The following is a 20157-nucleotide window of genomic DNA, read 5'->3' as shown; positions in this document are numbered from 1 at the left end:
GAAAATTAACCAGTAAAGATGAATGAATCTTTATTTTTGTAAAATAAGGAGTAGTGCTGCATTTAAGTAACACAATTGGAAGTAGCCTTCTTTAGGCTTTCTACACCACTCCCTCTCTTTTCAGAGAAAAAATTGGTCTTGGCTAAGATTGCTTATGGGGACTGTTAAAAGTACAAGGATAAATTGAGCATACAGTTGAATAGAAATTGTTTTTCTTTGATGTGAATGTTTTCTTAACAGTTCCTGTTTCCTCTAAAGTAACCAAATTATTATAACCTCTTTCCCTGTCTTCTGATTACTTGTTTTTCTTTGTAGTAATAAAAGAACAGTCCAAGGGGGTCGTTTGTCAGCAATTACCATGGCACTTCAGTATGGCTCAGAAAGTGAAGAGGATGCTGCTTTAGCTGGTGGGTATTAGGTCATGACCAGTTAATGCCTTCTCAGTGAATCTTCTAGTGAAGGAAAGTTACAGTAACTTTGGTCTGGCTGGGAGTTTGTCAGTTTTTGGAGTACATGCTGTTTTGTTGTGTTTTGACTGCACTCTTTCGTTGGCCAACTTATCAAAACCTTATTTAGTGGTATATCTTGTATCTAAGTAAATAAATACTTCTATAGAACAGTTGATTTACTAGCTTTAGCAGATCCTGGTTTCAAGCGTATAATGATAAATAGTGAGTGAGTACTAGTGACGCCATTGAGAAACCCGAGGGAGATATTCATACCATCTTAGATTTCCAGGTCACTGGCTTATATTTTCAGTAGGCTATAATTTCTTCCTGGCTAGAGCTTCTGGTTTAAAGATAATGTTTAAAAAAAAAAAAAGATAGATGTAAATTACAATTAGAGCACCATAGTCAGTTGTCATTTAAACAAGTTCAACACAGGACATTGGACAATAAAATCCATGTAAAAGTACACTATCTGTTAAATAGCAAAGAACAGCTGTAGAGGTATGTTTGATTTCATTGTCTCTGTCTGAAGTATGCTGTAATGTTCTTTATTTTACTACAGACAATTTTTATATGTACAGATAAAATTTATTTCATGAAATTACTCTGACCTATTGTCAGATTTCATCATCAAGTATGAGAACAGATTTTTCCACCTGTGTGTCTTATTTTCTACTAAATCTTGCATAGAAGGTTCAAAATTACTATTAGAGTATAGATGTAATTTTTTGACACTCATCTCAGAATTTCTTTTTAACTTAAATCAAGTCGTGTTACCAGAAATTGAAGGAAAATTTGTTTTTATTAGCTTTGTTTTTCACTGGTTATAAAAGTGACATACATGTTATGTTTAGGTTTCCTTCTAACATTTGGTTACTTCATTAACCTTATAAGTAGCATAACAAATTGAAGGAAACCCCACCTAAAAAGCATTTATTGTTTGTTTTTTTTTCTAATAAATAGTACTAGCTTTCTTCTTTAGTAACCTTAGCTATTAGAGTACTTGCCAGTCAGCTCTGTATGTAGTAGATCTTTTCAGGCTGCTCTGCATAGCTGTTTACCCTTGATTTAGCCAAGATTCTAATCTTTTTGGTTTCTGCTTCCTGCTGCTGGAAACAACTTAGGGGTAAGATACAGTTAAAATAGCAAAGAAGGGATAACTGATGATCTTGGAGGGACAAGAGCCCATGGAGAGAAGACATAAGAATTCAGAACCCCCTCCCCCAAAATTCAGAAAGCGTGGCCTGTGTTCTTGAGGTGATTTGTTTTAGAGACCAACTACTTTATGTAGCCTGGGGCGGGGCCGCAGGGCGGGTAGAGAAGCACGCCCACTTGTAGTCACTCTAAGAACAGAAATGGGGTGAGGGATAGAATCAGAAAAACAGATCAACCTTTCAGTTCTCCTCTGCAAAAACAAAATAAGAAAAGAAGGCAAAAAGAAACAGAGAAAATGGGACAAGTGGAAAGTATAAAGTTGAGAGAGACAACTCCAAAAATTGTATCAGAAATCACATCCGTGTTAATGACCCAAATTTGCCAATTATAACAGTTTTAGATTAGATTTTTTTTTTAAATCAGGTTGTATGCTGATTGCAAGAGACACATCTGAAATGTCAAAATACAGGAAAGTTTAATGTAAAAGGATGGAAAAAGATACATAGGGCAAATAATAACCAAAGGATAGTTACATTGACTTCTGATAGAATGAACTTTTAAACAGAAAGCATTACCAAGGATAGAAAGGATTCACCTCATAATGACAAAAGGTTTATTTCAGCAGGAAAATAAATTACAAAACTTAAAATACATAAAACAACCAGATAGAAGGTGGCAGAGAAAGTGAAAACATTGCCCTAGAGTGGGAGTTCACTGCTTTCCATTGCTAGATAAGCAGCCAGAAAACCAGTGAAGACGATTATTTGAATACACAGCGCTTATTTCTCACCAGTGTGTTTATTTCCTGTTTCCTGCAAAAACTAATTACTATAAGCTTGGTTTGGTGGCTTAAAACAACACGAATGTATTCTCTTTGATTCTGGAGGTCGGCAGTCTAAAGTCAAGTTGTTGGCAGGCAAGTGTTCCTCTGGAGGCTCTAGGTGATAAACCATTCCCTCTCTTTTTCTAATTTCTAGAAGCTACCTGTATACCTTGGCTAATGGCTCCTTCCTCTCTATTCAAAATGTAGCACTCCCAGTCTCTATCTGTCATCTTGTCTCCTTTCTCCTTTGACCTTGCCTGCCTCTTATAAGGACCCTTGCAATGACATTTAGTGCTCAGAGTTTAATCCAGGATAATCTCCCAAATTCAGGATCCTTAACTTCCAATCATATCTGCAAAGTCTCTTTTGTCATATAAGGTAATAGTCACAGTTTTGTGGATTAAGACTTGGATATATTGGGGGGTACTATTCAGCTGACACAAGATGGATATAAACAGGCAAGTATTCCTCTGATTCTTGTGAAACAATCACAGATATTAATCATATACTTAGCCATGAAACAAATTTCAACCAATTTAAAAGTTGGATATTATTTCTGACCATAATACAGCTGTGGTAAACACCTAATCTTTAAAAGGTAAAAGTTAAAAACCCAAACACTGAGGAAATACAAAAGTCTCCAAATGCTTAGGTTTTTCTTTTTAAAAAGGAAAAATTATAATAGGAATTTAATTACCTGAGATTGAACAATAGCAATAATGAGAACAGTATATATCAAAAGAGTGGGGACAAAGCTAAAGCTGTACTTTGGAGAGCAGGTTAGGTCTGAATGTGTCTGTCTAAACAGACAGCTGAAAGTCAATGAACTAGGGACTCCTGGGTGGCTCAGTGGGCTAAGCATCTGCCGTCAACTCGGATCCTGGGATTGAGCCTCACATGAGGCTCTCTGCTCTTCAGCGACTCTGCTTCTCCCTCTCCCTCTGATCTCTCTCACTCTCACTCTCACTCTCAATTAAAAAAGAAAAGTGAACTAATAAACATCTGACATAAGTAAATAATAAGAGGATAAAAGCAGAGACATTAGAAGAAAAGGTAAGAAAGCTAAGAGCAGAAATGAATTTGTTAGAAAGGAAACCTGTGGTAAAAAAGAACAATAAAGTCAGAGTTTTTCTGTTAAAACTATTAATAAAATAGGCAAATCTGTAGTGAGACTGTCAAGAAAGAAACAGAAAGGGGTGCCTGGGTAGCTCTGTTGTTAAACGTCTGCCTTCGGCTCAGGTCTTGATCCCAGGGTCCTGGGATTGAGCCCCACATCAGGCTCCCTGCTCAGCCAGAAGCCTGCTTCTCCCTCTCCCACTCCCCTGCTTGTGTTCCCTCTCTAGCTGTGTCTCTCTCTGTCAAATAAATACATAAAATGTTTAAAAAAAAAAAAGGCACATTTAAAGAGAGAAACTCTTTTGTAACTTTTAAAAAACAGTATAATGTTTTCTGTGTAACACTTTATTCTGTTTCTGTGTAACATTTCTCTAAGTAAATATGCAATTATATTAAGCACTACTGACAGCATCTTTAATGATAGCTGGCAACTCTTCTTTTAAAATAAGTATTCTCAAACATATAAATCTTACTTTGGAAGGTTGTTAAAAGAGCTTTATTTTAAAGCATGGTTCTTTCTTCCCCTTTTTTGTCTTTTTTTTAGCTGCACGTTATGAAGAAGGAGAATCAGAAGCAGAGAGCATTACTTCATTTATGGATGTTTCAAATCCTTTTTATCAGCTTTATGACACAGTTAGGAGTTGTCGGAATAACCAGGGGCAGCTAATAGCTGAACCTTTTTTCCATTTGCCTTCAAAGAAAAAATACCCTGATTATTATCAGCAAATTAAAATGCCTATATCCCTACAGCAGATCAGGTAAGATGCTTTCTACATTACTCGATAGAAATCCATTTTCTTGTGGTTGAGCCGGCACATGTATCTCCTTACTAAAATGGATAAACATATTAAAGGTAAAAATATTTTCACATGTCTAGAGTATATTTTGATTATTACTTCTATATGAAAACTGAGAAATAAATTTGATTAAATACACATTTATACTGTAATAGAGTCAAGGCAAATAAAAACATGATAGGCATATATTTGTGTGTCAGATTATAGACTATAGAGTCATGCAACTCAGAACTTAAATGTTCATTTTCTTACAACTGAACAAAGCACAGAAATCTTTCTGCTTATACTTTTTATTGATTTTTTAAAAATTATTGGTATTTTAAATACAACAGTTAAACTCTATTTAAATTTTTATCTAAAGTTGAATCCAGAATAAGCACAGGCAGCTCTTAGGGAATTCATTAGCTGAAACAGTACCTGAAAGATGGCTCATCTTGGTTTCCTTTTTCTGTTTAAAACAGTCATTGGGGGTTGCCTGGCTGGCTCAGTCAGTAGAGCATGCGACTCTGGATCTCAGGGTCGTGAGTTCAAGCTCCACACTGGACATGCAGCCTACAATCAATCAATCAATCAATAAAACAAATGTTGGGAATTCAGATAGAATACTGAAACCCCACCGCCTCATCATTAAAAATAATAGGAAATAAGTAATATCATAACTCTCACAGTGCGAGTTGGGTTCTACAGTATACTCAGAGGTGACAAGGTAAAAATATATCTCAACTAGACAAAATTAGAATAGGCTGGTATTTATCAGGACAGATAACTAACCTTTCAAATAATAGCAATTAAAATTCTTATACTCGCTGGATTCTAGAAAATGAGATTGCGAACAACATAATGTTTCATGGTTTTGTATTTATAACTTCTGTTTTCATCACTTGATCAGTAGAATTTATGGTGTTTTTACTTAATGCAAACTTAGGAGGTTTTGTACCCAAATAGGATACAGGAAGTCAGTTTATTTGATCCTCTTAAAATAACATGGAAATTAAAGCTGCCGTTCATTAAAAAAATAGTTTGGAAATTTGTCTTTTATACTCTTTGCCTTGGAAAAGATAGTGACAGTCTTATAGGTGTTGAGAGATTCCCTTTTAACTCAACAATCTTTTTTTTTAAAGATTTCATTTATTTATTTGACAGATACAGATAGCAAGAGAGAGAACACAAGCGGAGGGAGTGGGAGAGGGAGAAGCAGGCTTCCCACAGAATGGGGATCCTGGTGGCGGATCTCCATCTCAGGAGCCTGGAATCATGACCTGAGCTGAAGGCAGATGCCTGACTACTGAGCCACCCAGGCACCCCATTAACTCAACAGTTTTTGTCTTTTGTTTCTTTTCTCCCTCAGCCTTTTTTTTTTTTTTAGTCTAAATAATGAGTCTAGTGTAAAGGAAGACATATTCTCAGCCAACCCAAACACCTGCCTACAACCTTCTTCTAAGTTAGAATTTTTTTTTCTTTTTTTTAAAGATTTTATTTACTTATTACAGAGAGACTGAGATCACAGGTAGGCAGAGAGGCAGGCAGAGAGAGAGAGAGGGAGAGAGAGGGGGAAGCAGGCTCCCTGCTGAGCAGAGAGCCCGATGCGGGACTCTATCCCAAGAGCCTGAGATCATGACCTGAGCCGAAGGCAGAGGCTTAACCCACTGAGCCACCCAGGCGCCCTAAGTTAGAATTTCCTAATAGAAACCTTGCTTGGTTAAGTCAGTCATTCTGCACCTTTCCCCCTTTTTTAAACTTACTTCTTGACAGTTGTCTGGCACACAGGTAGAGAGAGGAGTGTGAGGAACAGAAATGACTGAGGCTTAGCTGGTAGCACACTAGAGTTTTGAAGGGTTAGCTCTTAGCGTGACTAATCTACCTCCGTTTCCAAGGACACGTGGCCAGTGGTGCCTGACAGGACCTGGCCTACCTTCCATTGTCTCTGCATCAGAGCAACATGGAAATCTACAGCAGTGCTGCCCAGTACAACTTTCTATGATGGTGGAAATGTTTTCTGTGCCCTGTCCAATATGTTAGCCACTAGTCACATGTGACTATTAAGCACTTGAGATGTGACTGGTACAAGTAAGGAACTAGATTTTAAATTTTACTTCAATTTTAAAAAAGCCACATGTGGCTAGTGGCTAAAGTTATTATACGGCACAGTCCTAGGAAGATTTTTTGGCGGAAGGATGATAGTTGAGTGTCATCAAAAGCAACAAAAAGAGGGGCGCCTGGGTGGCACAGTCATTTAAGCATCCAGCTCTTTGTTTCAGCTCAGGTCATGATCTCAGGATCCTGGGATCGAGCCCCACCTCAGGCACCATGCCCAGCAAGGAGTCTGCTTAGGACTCTCTTGTCTCTCTGCCCCTTGCCCCCCAAGCACATATGCTCTCTTGCACTCTTTCTCTCTCTAAAATAAATAAATCATTTAAAAGGCAACAGAAATGAAAGAGTGGGCAGGAGCTAGACAGTGTGGCCCAAATGCTACCTTCCACTTTGCTGGGGCTTGTCATCCCCATCTTTTATTTCCCTTTGTGCCTATCCTGTCCCCCTCTAATTTTGGTGGACATCAGTCTGATAAATGTGTGCACGTTTATTGTAGATTGTCATTTACAAGTTTGACTTCCACGTCTGTTCTTTGTGGGGATTGAGAATAGTCAGCACATTACTCTCAGAGTAATTACTCTCAGAGTTGGCAGGAGTAAGTCTGAGGCTGTAATTTAAATGCTGAGTGCTAGCCACGTAGGCTGGTACTGAGAGCTGAGTTTGTGCGTGGTTGTTTGCTCTACCCCCGAGGTGTTCTCTGACATTCGTGTCTTTCTAAGCAGTACATGTCTTTCTAAGCAGTGTACAAGTACTTAAGTCAAAAGATTTAAAAGTCTATCCTGTGTGCATACAGAGTTAGGGCAAACTGACTCTTCACTTCATGTAAATGTATAAGGGACATGGGGCACTTGGGTGGCTCAGGTGGTTAGGCATCCAACTCTTGATTTCAGCTCAGGTCATGATCTCAGGGTTGTGGGATTAAGCCCTGCATGGCCTCCCCACTCAGCAGGGAGTCTGCTTGAGAGTCTTTTTCTCCCCACCCCTGCTCTTTTTCCCTGTGTGCATTCCCATGCGCACACACTCTCAAATGAATAAATAAATCTTTTTAAACAAAATGTAGGGATGCCTGAGTGGCACAATCACTTAAGCATTTGACTCTTGGTTTTGGCTCAGGTCATGATCTCAGCATCTTGGGATCATGTCCAGGTCAGGCTCTGTGCTCAGTGCAAAGTTTGCTTGAGAATCTGTCTTGCTCTGCCCCTCCTGTTCATGCTTTGTCTCCCTCTCTCTGAAATAATAAATACATAAATCTTTAAAGTAAAATTTATAAAGGACTTTATGAGAGTTGGTATTAACAACAGCCATAGTGTCTGAAAGATATCAGAATTCTTAAGACTTACGTAAAATAAGTAATGTCAATTTTAAGCCTTCATAATTAGTTGCAGATGTTTGTATTAGAAGAAAAGTAGTCATTGGGCCCTAATGTATCTGCCTCTCACTTGCCATCTTACAACCTCTTAGTTGTACGTATATATATATATATCCCCTTTCATGGTTTGTGAGTACCTTCTCTTTTCATTAACCTTCATGAACTGGAATGGCCTCTTATCAGAAGTGGCTAGATCACCATGGTTCTTCATTAAGGTATCTTAAAACCTCCGTGATTTTTTTTTTCTTCCTGGGGTTTGCATGTTAACCACTAACAGACATTAGTACTTTTGCTAATATATGTGTTCTGTAATTGACCACCTTGGCACGTAGGTCCTCTTATTATTTCTTATGTTTCTGGATTTCCAGGTAGACTGTCATACTGCCTAAATACAATGGTGCTTTTGTCTCCTTTCTGTCTTGAAGGTAGATGGGCCTCTCATCAGTATCACAAGTAAAGAGGTCAGCTAGTGCGTGTTAGGATTTTTGTACTAAACTTTCAGTAAGGGTATTCCATCATTTTCATAATGTAAATTGTAGCCCTGTGTTTGTCTTTCACAGAACAAAACTAAAGAACCAAGAATATGAAACTTTAGATCATTTGGAGTGTGATCTGAATTTAATGTTTGAAAATGCCAAACGCTATAATGTTCCCAATTCAGCCATCTACAAGCGAGTTCTGAAATTGCAGCAGGTCATGCAGGTATGATCCCCCGGATTTGCTTAGCTGCAGTACGGACAACTGGAATAATTCTACAGACTGGGAGTGTGTGTTTTTAAGATACGTGATTTCTCCCAGCAGTATCACATCATTTGTTTCAATTACAAGTACTGCTGAGTATGTTTTTTTAGAGTTGTCAGGAACATGTAGAGTAGGAGTAATAATTTAGACTGGGCTAGCCTTGTGAGTGGAAGAAGCAGGGATTTGTGCGTGGGAGGTAATTTTAGGGCCTCAGGAAGTTTCCCTCCAGTTGCAGATGGTACTCTATCATGTAGATTTTATTTCTTTGGTTCTAGACTTGCGACTGTTAAGGTAGCAAAATTGGTCCTAGGTAAAGGTAACTAATCATCGTACAGTGTTCAGGAATTCATCAGATCCTTTCTGAGAGCACGTCTTAGTGGGCACGGGAAGTCATGGGTCATCTAGGCGTTTTGAAGAAAGGCAGAGATACGAAATACAAATTGTGTCTGTCAGTTTTGAGTAGAATCTTTCTGGAAAAAGAATCCCAGAGCAAGGAAGCAACTAAAGGATTTTGGATCCCCTGGAGAATCTTCATTCTGTGTAATTGATCCTGGCCTCAGTGCTGCGCATTTCATGTATTTCCTTTCGGCACTGCGCATGCATTCCCTAAGTCTGCAGCGGTTGGACTTTCAGCTCTTTGGCAGAAGGTCTTTAAAAATGCATGTGTTGAAAGTAGATCTTCTTTCACCTCTAGCATTAAACCTTCTTCTTAGCCACAGCATCGCTGAAGAAGTCCAAGGCACCAAAAACTGTCTTTAGTGGCTTCACCTAAAAATGGCAGGACACTCCTACAACTTGCCTCAGAGCTTTGAACAAGCCAGTGCCCTTGTAGTCTGGTACTTGAGCTAGTGTTGCGTCCTCAATCTGCCAGATCCAGTTTTTAACCTACTTTTCTACAGGTCGTGCAGGCTTTTGTCAGACCAGGTTATTGAAAATGTTTACTGACTCTTTAATTCTGTGCATCTTATAGTGGTTGTATTTCTCTAAGAGAATCTGCTATGTCTAGTTGTTTAATATTCATACATTCTGGGAGCATTCAGCAGGAGAGCTTGACTCCCAGGGTCTGCTCTGTTTCAGGCAAAGAAGAAGGAGCTTGCTAGGAGGGACGACATTGAGGATGGAGACAGCATGATTTCTTCAGCCACCTCTGATGCTGGTAGTGCCAAAAGAAAAAGGTACATATTCTTCTCATAGATGGAGACATCTATTTTTCTATTATTTTGTTTTTGATAAGTGCAGAAAAATGTGTCTTTAAGCTGTCAGGTATGAATTTGCTTACAAGCTCTCATTATTTGCTAACAGATCTTCTGTTAGAATTCATTTGTGAATCGTATGATCAGCACTGCTGTTGGTACAAGGGCCGGAATGGCTATAGATCGCAAGGACGAAAGTGACAGCTCCTTACAGGGCTTGGCAAAGCATGTTACTCTGTTGGCTGTCTGGGCCATTTTGCTTTAATGTGGCATTTCAGGAGAGCCACTTGAATCTCATTTAGGTAATTTCTACGTGGTGAACTGCAAAAATATTCAGTACTATCACTACAGCAAAGTAAATCATTGATACTCTCAAGTCTTTGGTTTTCCTTATTAATCTGATCTTTATTTGCCATTTTAAGGATGTCAGATTATAAACTACCAAGTCATAACTTCTTGTAGTTGATAAAATGCTAAGCTAGTTGTTTGGTTTTCTCTCTTTCTCATGTTTCTCCGAACTTCCGTCACCCTTCCTTTCTCTCATGGGTTCTGTGGAAGGGCTCTTCACTGTCAGATTCTGAAGCTGGACTCCTATAAAGAATCATGCAAGAGCGACTCTTTTGTCTATGCCTCCCACACAGAGTTTCTCTGGCTCGATCTTTGTCGAACACCATACTCTCCCTCAGCCTTAACTGTCTCACCATCTTTGTAGCAGCAGTTTCTCCAGGGAGGACACCACAAACAAGAAATAAGCTAATTACTAATAGTGGGGGTAGATCCAGAGTTGAATGAAGAAGTCACTAGTAACATTAAGAGATCCACTGAGAGCAGAGGCTTTTAAAAAGTGGTTTACAAAAGAGAAGCTATCCCATCTTTACCTCTTACAAATAGCTTTTGGGAAAACTTTTTTAGCTTTGGGAGTAACTGCTGTGCTATGCCATGGTAACGAAATTGATTGGTGTACCCTGAGATGTGAGTCTCCTCCATTACTGGCCTATGAATTTCATCCTTCCAAGTTCTTAATTCCTTGTTATACCAGGGACAACGGAGGAAAAATGTGAAACCAGATCAGAAACATCAAGTCAAGGACATCTTTGAGTGTAATTATATAACTACTACAGCATCACCTGTGTTTTCCAGATCAGTCACCCATCAAAGATAAAAACTTCTAAGGCAAAAGAAGGTAATGGAGGCAAAGTGATGGTACAGTTAGTGCCAACACCGAATGGAAAGAGATCTGAAACTAGTTGAGCATTACAGCTGTTCTGAGGAAGCGTTAGCCCAGGTCAGATCCTTAATGACCTCTCTGTCTCTGTGGCTTATAGTTGGTGGGACAACCCAAGTAAATCACAGGAAAGTTATTGCTCTAAAACCTCCCACAAAAAGAAAATTGAAGCATTACGTTGTTGAATTCATAAAATCCTCCTTCAGATAAAATGTCTCTATAAACAGGTTTCCTAGGAAGTGAAAAACACAAATAAGAGAAGAACAAATTTAAATCATAGCTAAAGCAATAAAAGAACATAACCTGGTTTTGAAATACAGCCATGAGTAGACAGAGTAAGAGGTTGAGAGAAGTGAGTCCTACGCTTTGAACTGTGTCAAAGAAAGAAATGTTAACGAGCCTTTTAGGAGGTAGCTCGTTATGTTACGAGGTTTTGCTAATGAGAAATAGACTTTTCGGGAATTCAGGCAAACACAGCTGCCTAGTCAGCTTGTCCAGTGATGTCAGGGCCAGGTTTTCTAAGTACCACTTGACTTCTCAATACTGTGTATAATTCTATCTTTGCCTTATTTTTTTCTAATATCAAAAAGTATGGAAAAAAATGTATGTTCTCTTCATTCTGTGAGTACAGTCTTCTCCCCCACCCCTTTGCCCAAAAGTCTACCTGCTGTTTTCCTGTTAAAATGTTCCAAGTATTCTTAATATCTTTTATCCTTTGGATTGGATAAGCCTCTTTTTTCTCAACCGTATTTGGTTTATACATGACCCTCCGATGTTGCTTGTTTTGTTTCTCTTTACATGTAATGTTTGTTTCTGCTTTCCCAGGAACACTCTTGACAGTGAGATGTTGGGTCTCAGGAGGCTCTCCAGGTGTGCAGTCCTTTTTTATGCATAAACGTATTTTTAAAAGTATAACTTCCGTGGCATGGTCTGTACTGATTAGGTGAAAAGTGAAGTCAGCATGTGAAATAAGTTTATTTGGGTGCCAGTCTGTTTTATGAGTGAAGAAAGCAGTATAGTTGAGAAGTACAGTTAGTAGAATAAATTTGGGATTACTTCGCCTCAGTATGTTCTGAATCCTCGATTTGTTGCTAGCTTTGTCAGCAGCCACAAGCCCTCACCAGTCATTGTGGTTGTGCTTGTGCAACAGAAGGTGGAGGCTGAGAATATGACAGTGTCGCCAGTGTCCAGAGGCTGGCAGATGCTGGTGCCCTTTCAGGGATGTCTCTTACACCAGGGGGTGCTGGTAGAAGGATCAAAACCAATGCTGACAGTCCAAGTGAAGTCAGCCTGGGTTGGCACCTGTGTGTTGGGTTGGGGCTTCTCAAGCATGAATACATTCATCAGTCTCTGATCTTGCCCATGTTTTAGTTCTTTGAAAGCATCCATTCTTTTGCATGTCACTTTTGATTTTTAAATTATGAGTTGCCTTATTACAGTCCTGGTCATCATTGTGTGGTGCTTTTATTTTCACCTTAGCCTTCTGGCGTTCATGGAGTGTCATTTGCTGACAGAACACCAGACTCCGCTGTTACAGGCCATAAAGGAAAATGTTTAAGTGTCACCTCTTTGTGCCAGGAACTTACTTGCCAGGAAGCAAGGCAGGTTGAAAACAACTGAAATTGTGTGGGAGCAATGTCTTAGAATAATTGCACAAGGTACACAGTTACGTAGTTTTATAGAACTACATGCATGACTGCCCAAAGAGCTCTAGGAAGTAGGATTTCCCTATCATGCTTTTCTTTGCAGTTTAGATGTTCTAAAGTTATCTGCATTTATTAGAGTAGTCTGACTCCCATAGGCAGTCTACTCTACAAAATTACTGTGTTATTATTATCGTCTTCCTAATATTTTCCTTAAGAAAAATGTTCTTAAATCACAAATTTAAGAAAAAGATCATGGGTTATATTTCTCTTACGTCATTCATAATGTGTATGGCACTAACTCTGGGTAGTAGTAGAAATAGAAATCCAGGGCATTTGGAGTAGTAGTATAACCCCAAGCTCTAGAACCTAACTGCCCAAGTTCAAATCCTATTCTAATTAGCTCTGTGATCTGAGCCTTACTTCAGTTTCTTCATCTGAAAAAAGAGTTGGTAACTGTACCTTTCTTAAGGTCATCATGAGGACCTGGGTGGTTGTTGTGTTTAAAGCCCTTAGAACTGGGCCTAGATGCAGTTAGTACTCAATAAATGCAACTCTGATTATTTTCTGGAAGTAGTTCCTATTGATTGATGTTAAGGCTCGGGAGATTTCTTTTTTTTTCTTTTTTTTGTAGTCCATTATTACTAGCCTGGGAAACTAATTAGAAAAGATTTATTATTTATTAAAAGATTTTTATTAAAAGGTTTTATTCCTTGTAGACGTGAAGATGCAGTAAATGTAGCAAACCTTGTAAAGGAGAGAACCTTTGGGTTTATTTAGCTTAACAGCAGACACCACTGAAACTCTAGGACCAGGGAGTTAAATGCTGGGAGACCTGGGAGCCTATGAACAGGGTAGAGAGGCCCATGGTAAGTGCTGACTTTTGGGAAAGGGAAGGACATCATAAAAGCAGCCTGGTGATTATCAGCTGATTCAAGTCTTAGTTCTGATTGCTCACTTTGTGACCTTGGGTATTTGCTTGACCCCTGTAATCCTCCAGTTTTCCAACTGCAAAGTTGGGATAGTAAGTGTACCTGGTTCTTAGAGCTTGAGGATTAAATGAGGTCACACATACAGTGCTTTACTAGCACAGCCCCTGGCACGCGGAAGAAGTGTTAGCTATAACCATAAATGGGAATTTTGTGTGTATATATGCAAATGTGAATACATATAATTATAAGTGATAGCTTCAGAGGAAATATAATGTTAAGGACGTTTGAGAATATAGTCAGCCACAAAGTATGAGGTTAAAGACTAACACTATGGCATAAAAAAATTAAAGGAAAGATCAGATCCAGAAGGGCTGTGGAGGTTCCTCTAAAACTTGGTGATAAACTAAGAGAAGCAAAAAGTGACAGTGATTGCAGTGGTTCAAGCTGGGTTGGGAGTCAGGAGGATGGTGGTAGTGCTGGCCCTGGAAAATCTGATTCAGAACACAGCCTCTTCCAGCTTCTTATCTTTGTGCAAGTTAGAAAAAGCACCCATTTCTCAAGACACTTCCATTTGTTGGAATCACTGTAGTAAAATGATTTTGTTAGCACAGAACCCATCATGGCCTATCTTCTGTAAAATTCTAGAACTGCATACTTATTATAACAAAGTCTGTTTTTGAGTTGGTGTCCCCTTTTAAATGTGGCCCGCATAAGTACACGATGATAAACAGCCCTGGTTTTGAACTCCCTTAAGATACATTTTACTGCAGTATGTTTAAGGGTGCTGATTAAAAACAGAAGAATGAGTATGCCAGTTACAAGGTCTGAGATTAATGCATTTTTCCCAAAATGGGAAGGAGTAAACAAACAACTTACAGTTAGTGGTCTGAGAGAGGAGGACAGGTAAGATACATAGAGGGGTTCTAAGAAGAATCCGAAAAACAAAGTGACATTGCAAACAGTAAACATAAAGTACAATATAGGGGAATATGGTTTCTGTCTTTTTGTAATTTTTTTCTCATTTCAGAAAGTATTTGAAGTTGCTTTCAAAAGTCACAGATATAATAAAGTTCAGCATCCATATTGGAAAAAGATAAAGCAAATACACTAACCACCCAAGCTAATATAGTTATTATAGGAGAGAATGAAATTTAACTCCGTTTTTTTCTGATAGATTAAAACTAATGGGCCATTAGTTCTCAGTGTCAAAAACAATATAAGGATCAGGAAAGATGTCAACAAAATAATAAAACTGGGTTTGTTCAGAGAAGGTTGTAAGTGACCCAGACAACAAAAGTTTTGCTTGCCTTTGAGGATGGAAACCAGTTACACATGAGATTACACATGACTAGTAAATAGTGAATGATACAAATGGGGAGAGGATACTATTGGTAATGAAAATCCTAAAACAGTACATTTCAGTTATTAGAGTAGTCTGTTAAATAAATTCAGAGTAGTCTCTTAAATAAATTCAGTCTCTTAAATTCAGATTTCACTTTTTTTTTTTTTTTTTTAAGATTTTATTTATTTGGAACACCTGGGTGGCTCAGTTAGGTTAAGCAGCTGCCTTCGGCTCAGGTCATGATCCCAGCCTCCTGGGATCGAGTCCCACATCGGGCTCCTTGCTGGACAGGGAGCCTGCTTCTTCCTCTGCCTGCCACTCTATCTGCCTATGCTCACTCTCTCTGTCAAATAAATAAATTTAAAAATCTTAAAAAAAAAAAAAAGATTTTATTTATTTATTCATGAGAGACAGAGAGAGAGGGGGCAGAAGCAAAGGGAGAAGCAGGCTCCCCAAGGAGCCCAAGGTGGGATTCGATCCCAGGACCCTGGGATCATGACCTGAGCCGAAGGCAAACAACCATCTGAGCTACCCAGGCATCTGGATTTCTTTTTTCTTTTTTTTTTTTAAGATTATATTTATTTGAGAGAGAGAGAGCACAAGCAGGGGTAGGGCCAGAGGGAGTAGCAGACTCTCCACTGAGTAGGGAGCCCAATGGAGTAGGGAGTAGGGAGCCCAGGTGCCCGAGATTTCACATTTTGGATATGTCCCATTCAAAGCTGCTTGGTCTCAGAGCTATCCCACTCTCCTTTTACTTTATTGGCATTCTCCCTAAAATTCAGTAAAAAAGCTTTCCCTCCTCTTTAAAAAACTCATAAAAATCTGCCCTAGAGGGGCGCCTGGGTGGCTCTGTTGAGTGTCTGCTTTCGGCTCAGGTCATGATCCGAGGGTTCTCGGATCAAGCCCTGCATCAGGCTCCCTGCTCGATGGGAAGTCTGCTTCTCCTTCTCCCATTCCCTCTGCTTGTGTTCCCTCTCTCACGTTGTCTCTCTCTGTCAAATAAATAAAATCCTAAAAAAAAAACACTGCCCTGGACCCACTCTCAGATTTGTATTTGTAGAGTATTTGTAGCTTCATCTAGAAAAGTCCAGTGATGATTGCGGGTGATATACTGGAACGAGGAAAGGAAGAAAGCTTACCTGGACCAAGAAAGAAACCTTGAATTGTTCTGCATGATATTCCCAGATTGAGGAGCAATTTCATTTTGAGTTGATTATTGGAGAGAGTTTTTTAAGCTCACAGGTTCAGAATGGGATTTCTGAGTCTTCATTTTGAAGTTTGACCGACACAAGTGAGATCTAAAGAAACCATAACCATCTTTAGTATTTTTTTTTAAGATTTTATGTATTTATTTGGCGAGAGAGAGAGCACAAGGAGAGCAGCAGGCAGAGGGAGAGGGAGAAGCAGGTTCCCCACTGAGCAGGGAGCCACATGTGGGGCTCAATCTCAGGATCCTGGGATCATGACCTGAGCCAAAGGGAGACGCTTAACCGACTGAGCCACCCAGGTGCCCCTTTAGTAGTTCTTGATTTCTGTGATACCAAATTCAGATTCTGAAATTTTTCTTTAGAGGCTCCCTGAAGGTTAATGTCATCTGTATTCTAATTTCTGCCCACATGTGGAGCTCTGTCCCAAGTTCCCCTTCCATTATCCCTTTACTGAGTCCTGGACTGAGAGGGCTATTGCTCTCATACCATTGTGCCCAGATTCCTCTTTGGGGAAATAGTTCACACTGAATGAAACTTCTCCTAACATATCTGTTACTTACTTGACATTGAGACACAAAAATACTAAAAGGAGAAAATGTCAGAAATGATCCCAGAGCCACTTCCTGTGAAGGCACAGGAAACAGGTCTTTCTTTTCTTTTTTTTTTTTTTTAAGATTTTATTTATCTATTTGACAGACAAGGGATCACAAGTAGGCAGAGAGGCAGGCAGAATGAGAGGAAGAGGAGGAAGCAGGCTCCCCACTGAGCAGAGAGCCTAATGTGGGGCTCAGTCCCAGGACCCCAAGATCATGGCCCAAGCCAAAGGCAGAGTCTTAACCCACTGTGCTATCCAGGTGCCCTAGAGGTCCTTTTTTCCTCCTAACTGACCACTTTCTTAGCTCAATGATGTTTGGAAGATAGGCATTTGACACATTTTAAAAAGCTTGACTTAAAGATAGATATTTCTTTTCTCATCTGCTAATTATTCTTTATTGGGGTTTTGTTTCTTTTTTTAAAAAAGCATATTTTGAACTTCGGAGAGAAAATATCTGGCCTTTGGCCTCTTTATGATCCAGCAGTAGAGTGAGTCACTAGACTAGGAGACCCATTTCGTAGGAGATCCATTCAGCCACGTTGTTTGCTTCCGAAATGAACTTCCTTCTATTTATAAGATAGGAAACAGATAAAAAATATTTATCTCTAAGTACTACATTATATGACCTTATAAATGTTTGTTGAATAGACATTAAGTCATAAATCATGTCTTTTTATTACCTACTTGAGTATTCGTCTGGAGACTGCAGGCTTGAGTCTGGCTAGAATTTATCATTGTTCTGAAAACATAACCGATAGTGCCAGAAATCATGGAAAGATCATCTCTTCTAATGATTCACTGGAAAACTCACCTTGGGCAAGTCACTTATCCTCTCTGAGCCAGCTTCCTCAACAAATAGGAGACAGCCTATCTGTTCTCTTGGGCTCCTCTTTACCTCGGGTTCTAATCTGTGGTCCCTTGACTTTGTTCCGTAACACACACATCTGTCGCTTAGCATCACAGCTCACTAGGAGAATCTGGAGAACAAGACAGGGACTCATATTCAAGGATGAAAATTATTCAGGAGCTCAGGTGAACCACAGAGTGTTCATTCCTTTAGCTAGGTTGGGATGTTGGCATCGTGCCCATGGAGCTGGAGGAGGCAGGGACTGACCTAGACCACATAAATGTACCCACTGAGACTAAAAACTCTAGCCTTGCAGATAGCCTCCCTTTGTTTCCTGGTCACCAGGGTATGCAGGTGTCAGAATGGTTGTCTTAAGAGATGGCACATTCTCTTTGTGTTTGGTTTTAGTTTTCTGAAGTGAGGACTGTTAGTAACAGCAGGGAATCAGTGATTTTATTCCATTTTTGCTGTGTTCTTAAAAACAACAACAACAAAAAAACATACTTCAACTGAAAACAATTTCATTTTCATTGGGTGTTAGAGAACATTTTTTTTTAGCATTGCATTTCATAAATATTCTAAACAGGTTTGTCTGGTGTTCATTGGCTGCTCCTGCCAGAGCCACTGTGTTTTAACTATTTAGAAATTCTCCTATATTTGCTTATAACTGTCAGCATGTTTACTGTGTTTGTTGCATATGTAATCAGTAAATTGTAATCATTACGAAGCACCTTCCCACAAGATTAATTTTTCATTTCATGTTCATCCCTACATGAAGAAAACTGAACCTCTTCTCATGTCTCCCCTTTTCTACCTCCCCCCTCAACAGTAAAAAGAACATAAGAAAGCAGCGAATGAAAATCTTATTCAATGTTGTTCTTGAAGCTCGTGAGCCAGGTTCAGGCAGAAGACTTTGTGATCTGTTTATGGTTAAACCATCCAAAAAGGACTATCCTGACTATTATAAAATCATATTGGAGCCAATGGACTTGAAAATAATTGAACATAACATTCGCAACGACAAGTATGCAGGGGAAGAGGGAATGATAGAAGACATGAAGCTGATGTTCCGGAATGCCAGGCACTATAATGAGGAGGGCTCCCAGGTAAGGTTATGGGGGAGTCCGGGGGTGGGCACGTTTCCTTTTCGGTGTTGGTAGTAAAATGCATTTTGAGAGACCGGATCTAGAGGCCTCACTTAGGTTGCTTTTCTCAGTGGTTAGCTTAATGCTTTGTCTTTTCTTAATTGTTAAAATGGCAGTTCATTGCAAAGGTTAGAAGTTTATACTCTCTGTAAGCTGACATCTTAAATTTGAATCCTGCTCTTCCAGTCCCCATGTGAGTTTCTCATCTTCTTCCAAGCCTCATTCTCCCCGTCTGTGCCCTTGTGATACTGATAGTACTTGCGTCAGGGCCATTGTAGGATTTAAACAAGAGAGCATATGCAGAGCACGTAGCACCCAGATGAAAGCCAGCGACAGTAAAGTCTTTGCTCATTGTTAATACCAGCAATAGCCACACTTCTCTAGGGATAGTCCACAAAATGGTATGATTATATAAGAATTAGGATGTCCGGGGCGCCTAGGTGGCTTAGTGGGTTAATCTTCTGCCTTCGGGTCAGGTCATGGTCTCAGGGTCCTGGGATCGAGCCCCACATCAGGCTCTCTGCTCGGCGGGGGGCCTGCTTCCTCCTCTCTGCCTGCGTCTCTGCCTACTTGTGATCTCTGTCTTTCAAATAAATAAATAAAATCTTTAAAAAAAAAAAAAAAAACAGTGGGAAGGGCACATAGTGTGGTAAGAATCCATAGAATTTGGTGGCATGATAGGAAGAAAAGCTTATCAGAAAGACCATGTTAGGAAAATTAGACTTTAGAAGAAAAAAAAAAAAGAAAGAATCAGGATGTCCTCAGAAAGGTTTACCAGTATCAGAAAGCCATCTCTAAGTAAATGATTTTCAGTTCTTTATCGGTGATTCTCCCTTCTTTGATATTTTTGTTTCATATTCTATATCTGTGTTTTTTATTGAAGTATAATTGACATGTAACTAATAGTTTCATGTACAACATAATGATTTGATATTTACACATATTGCACTGTCACCACAAGTCTAGTTAACATCTGTCAGCTTGCATAGTTATAAAATTTTTTTCTTGTGATAACAACTTTTAAGATCTACTCTCTTAGCAACTTTTAAATATGAAGTACAGTATTAATAACTATAGTTACCAGGCTATACACTATATCCTTGTAACTTATTTTATAATTATAAGTTTGTGCTTTTTGACCCCCTTCATCCATTTCACACATGCCCTAACCTCTATGTCTGACAACCACTTATCTGCTCTCTGTCTGTGAGCTTGGGTTTTCTGTTTTTGGTTTTTGTTTTTTCAGAATATAGATGTACATGAGATGATACAGATTTGTCTTTCTCTGACTTATTTCAGCTAGTGTAATGCCCTCACGATCCATCCGTTTTGTCACAAATGCAAAATTTCATTCTTTTTTTAATGGCTAAATAGTACTCTTCTGTGTCTGTGTGTGTGTGTGTGTGTGTTTATCCATTCATCTATGAATGGACGCTTAGGTTGCTTCCATGTCTTGTTTATGGTAATAATGCTGCAGTGAACGTGG

At 39.2% G+C, this 20157-nt stretch overlaps 1 protein-coding gene across 14 annotated transcripts in view; it reads left to right on the top strand.

Moving 5' to 3' along the window:
• The window catches only part of PBRM1 (polybromo 1), a 129090-nt gene that overhangs the window by 39852 nt on the left and 69081 nt on the right, over positions 1-20157 (top strand). For 8 of the 14 annotated variants that reach the window (XM_032321768.1, XM_032321763.1, XM_032321790.1 and 5 more), the window contains 6 exons: positions 316-407; positions 4088-4301; positions 8361-8502; positions 9619-9716; positions 11785-11829; positions 18356-18632. In XM_032321768.1, coding sequence (XP_032177659.1) covers positions 316-407; positions 4088-4301; positions 8361-8502; positions 9619-9716; positions 11785-11829; positions 18356-18632 — 868 coding nt within the window. The remainder of the gene's footprint in view (positions 1-315; positions 408-4087; positions 4302-8360; positions 8503-9618; positions 9717-11784; positions 11830-18355; positions 18633-20157) is intronic. The other 6 variants (XM_032321794.1, XM_032321843.1, XM_032321835.1 and 3 more) reach the window with 1 other exon arrangement.

The sequence above is a fragment of the Mustela erminea genome, chromosome 1, assembly GCF_009829155.1.
Source record: "Mustela erminea isolate mMusErm1 chromosome 1, mMusErm1.Pri, whole genome shotgun sequence".
Lineage (NCBI taxonomy): Eukaryota > Metazoa > Chordata > Mammalia > Carnivora > Mustelidae > Mustela > Mustela erminea.
This window is presented reverse-complemented; position numbering and strand designations above follow the sequence as displayed.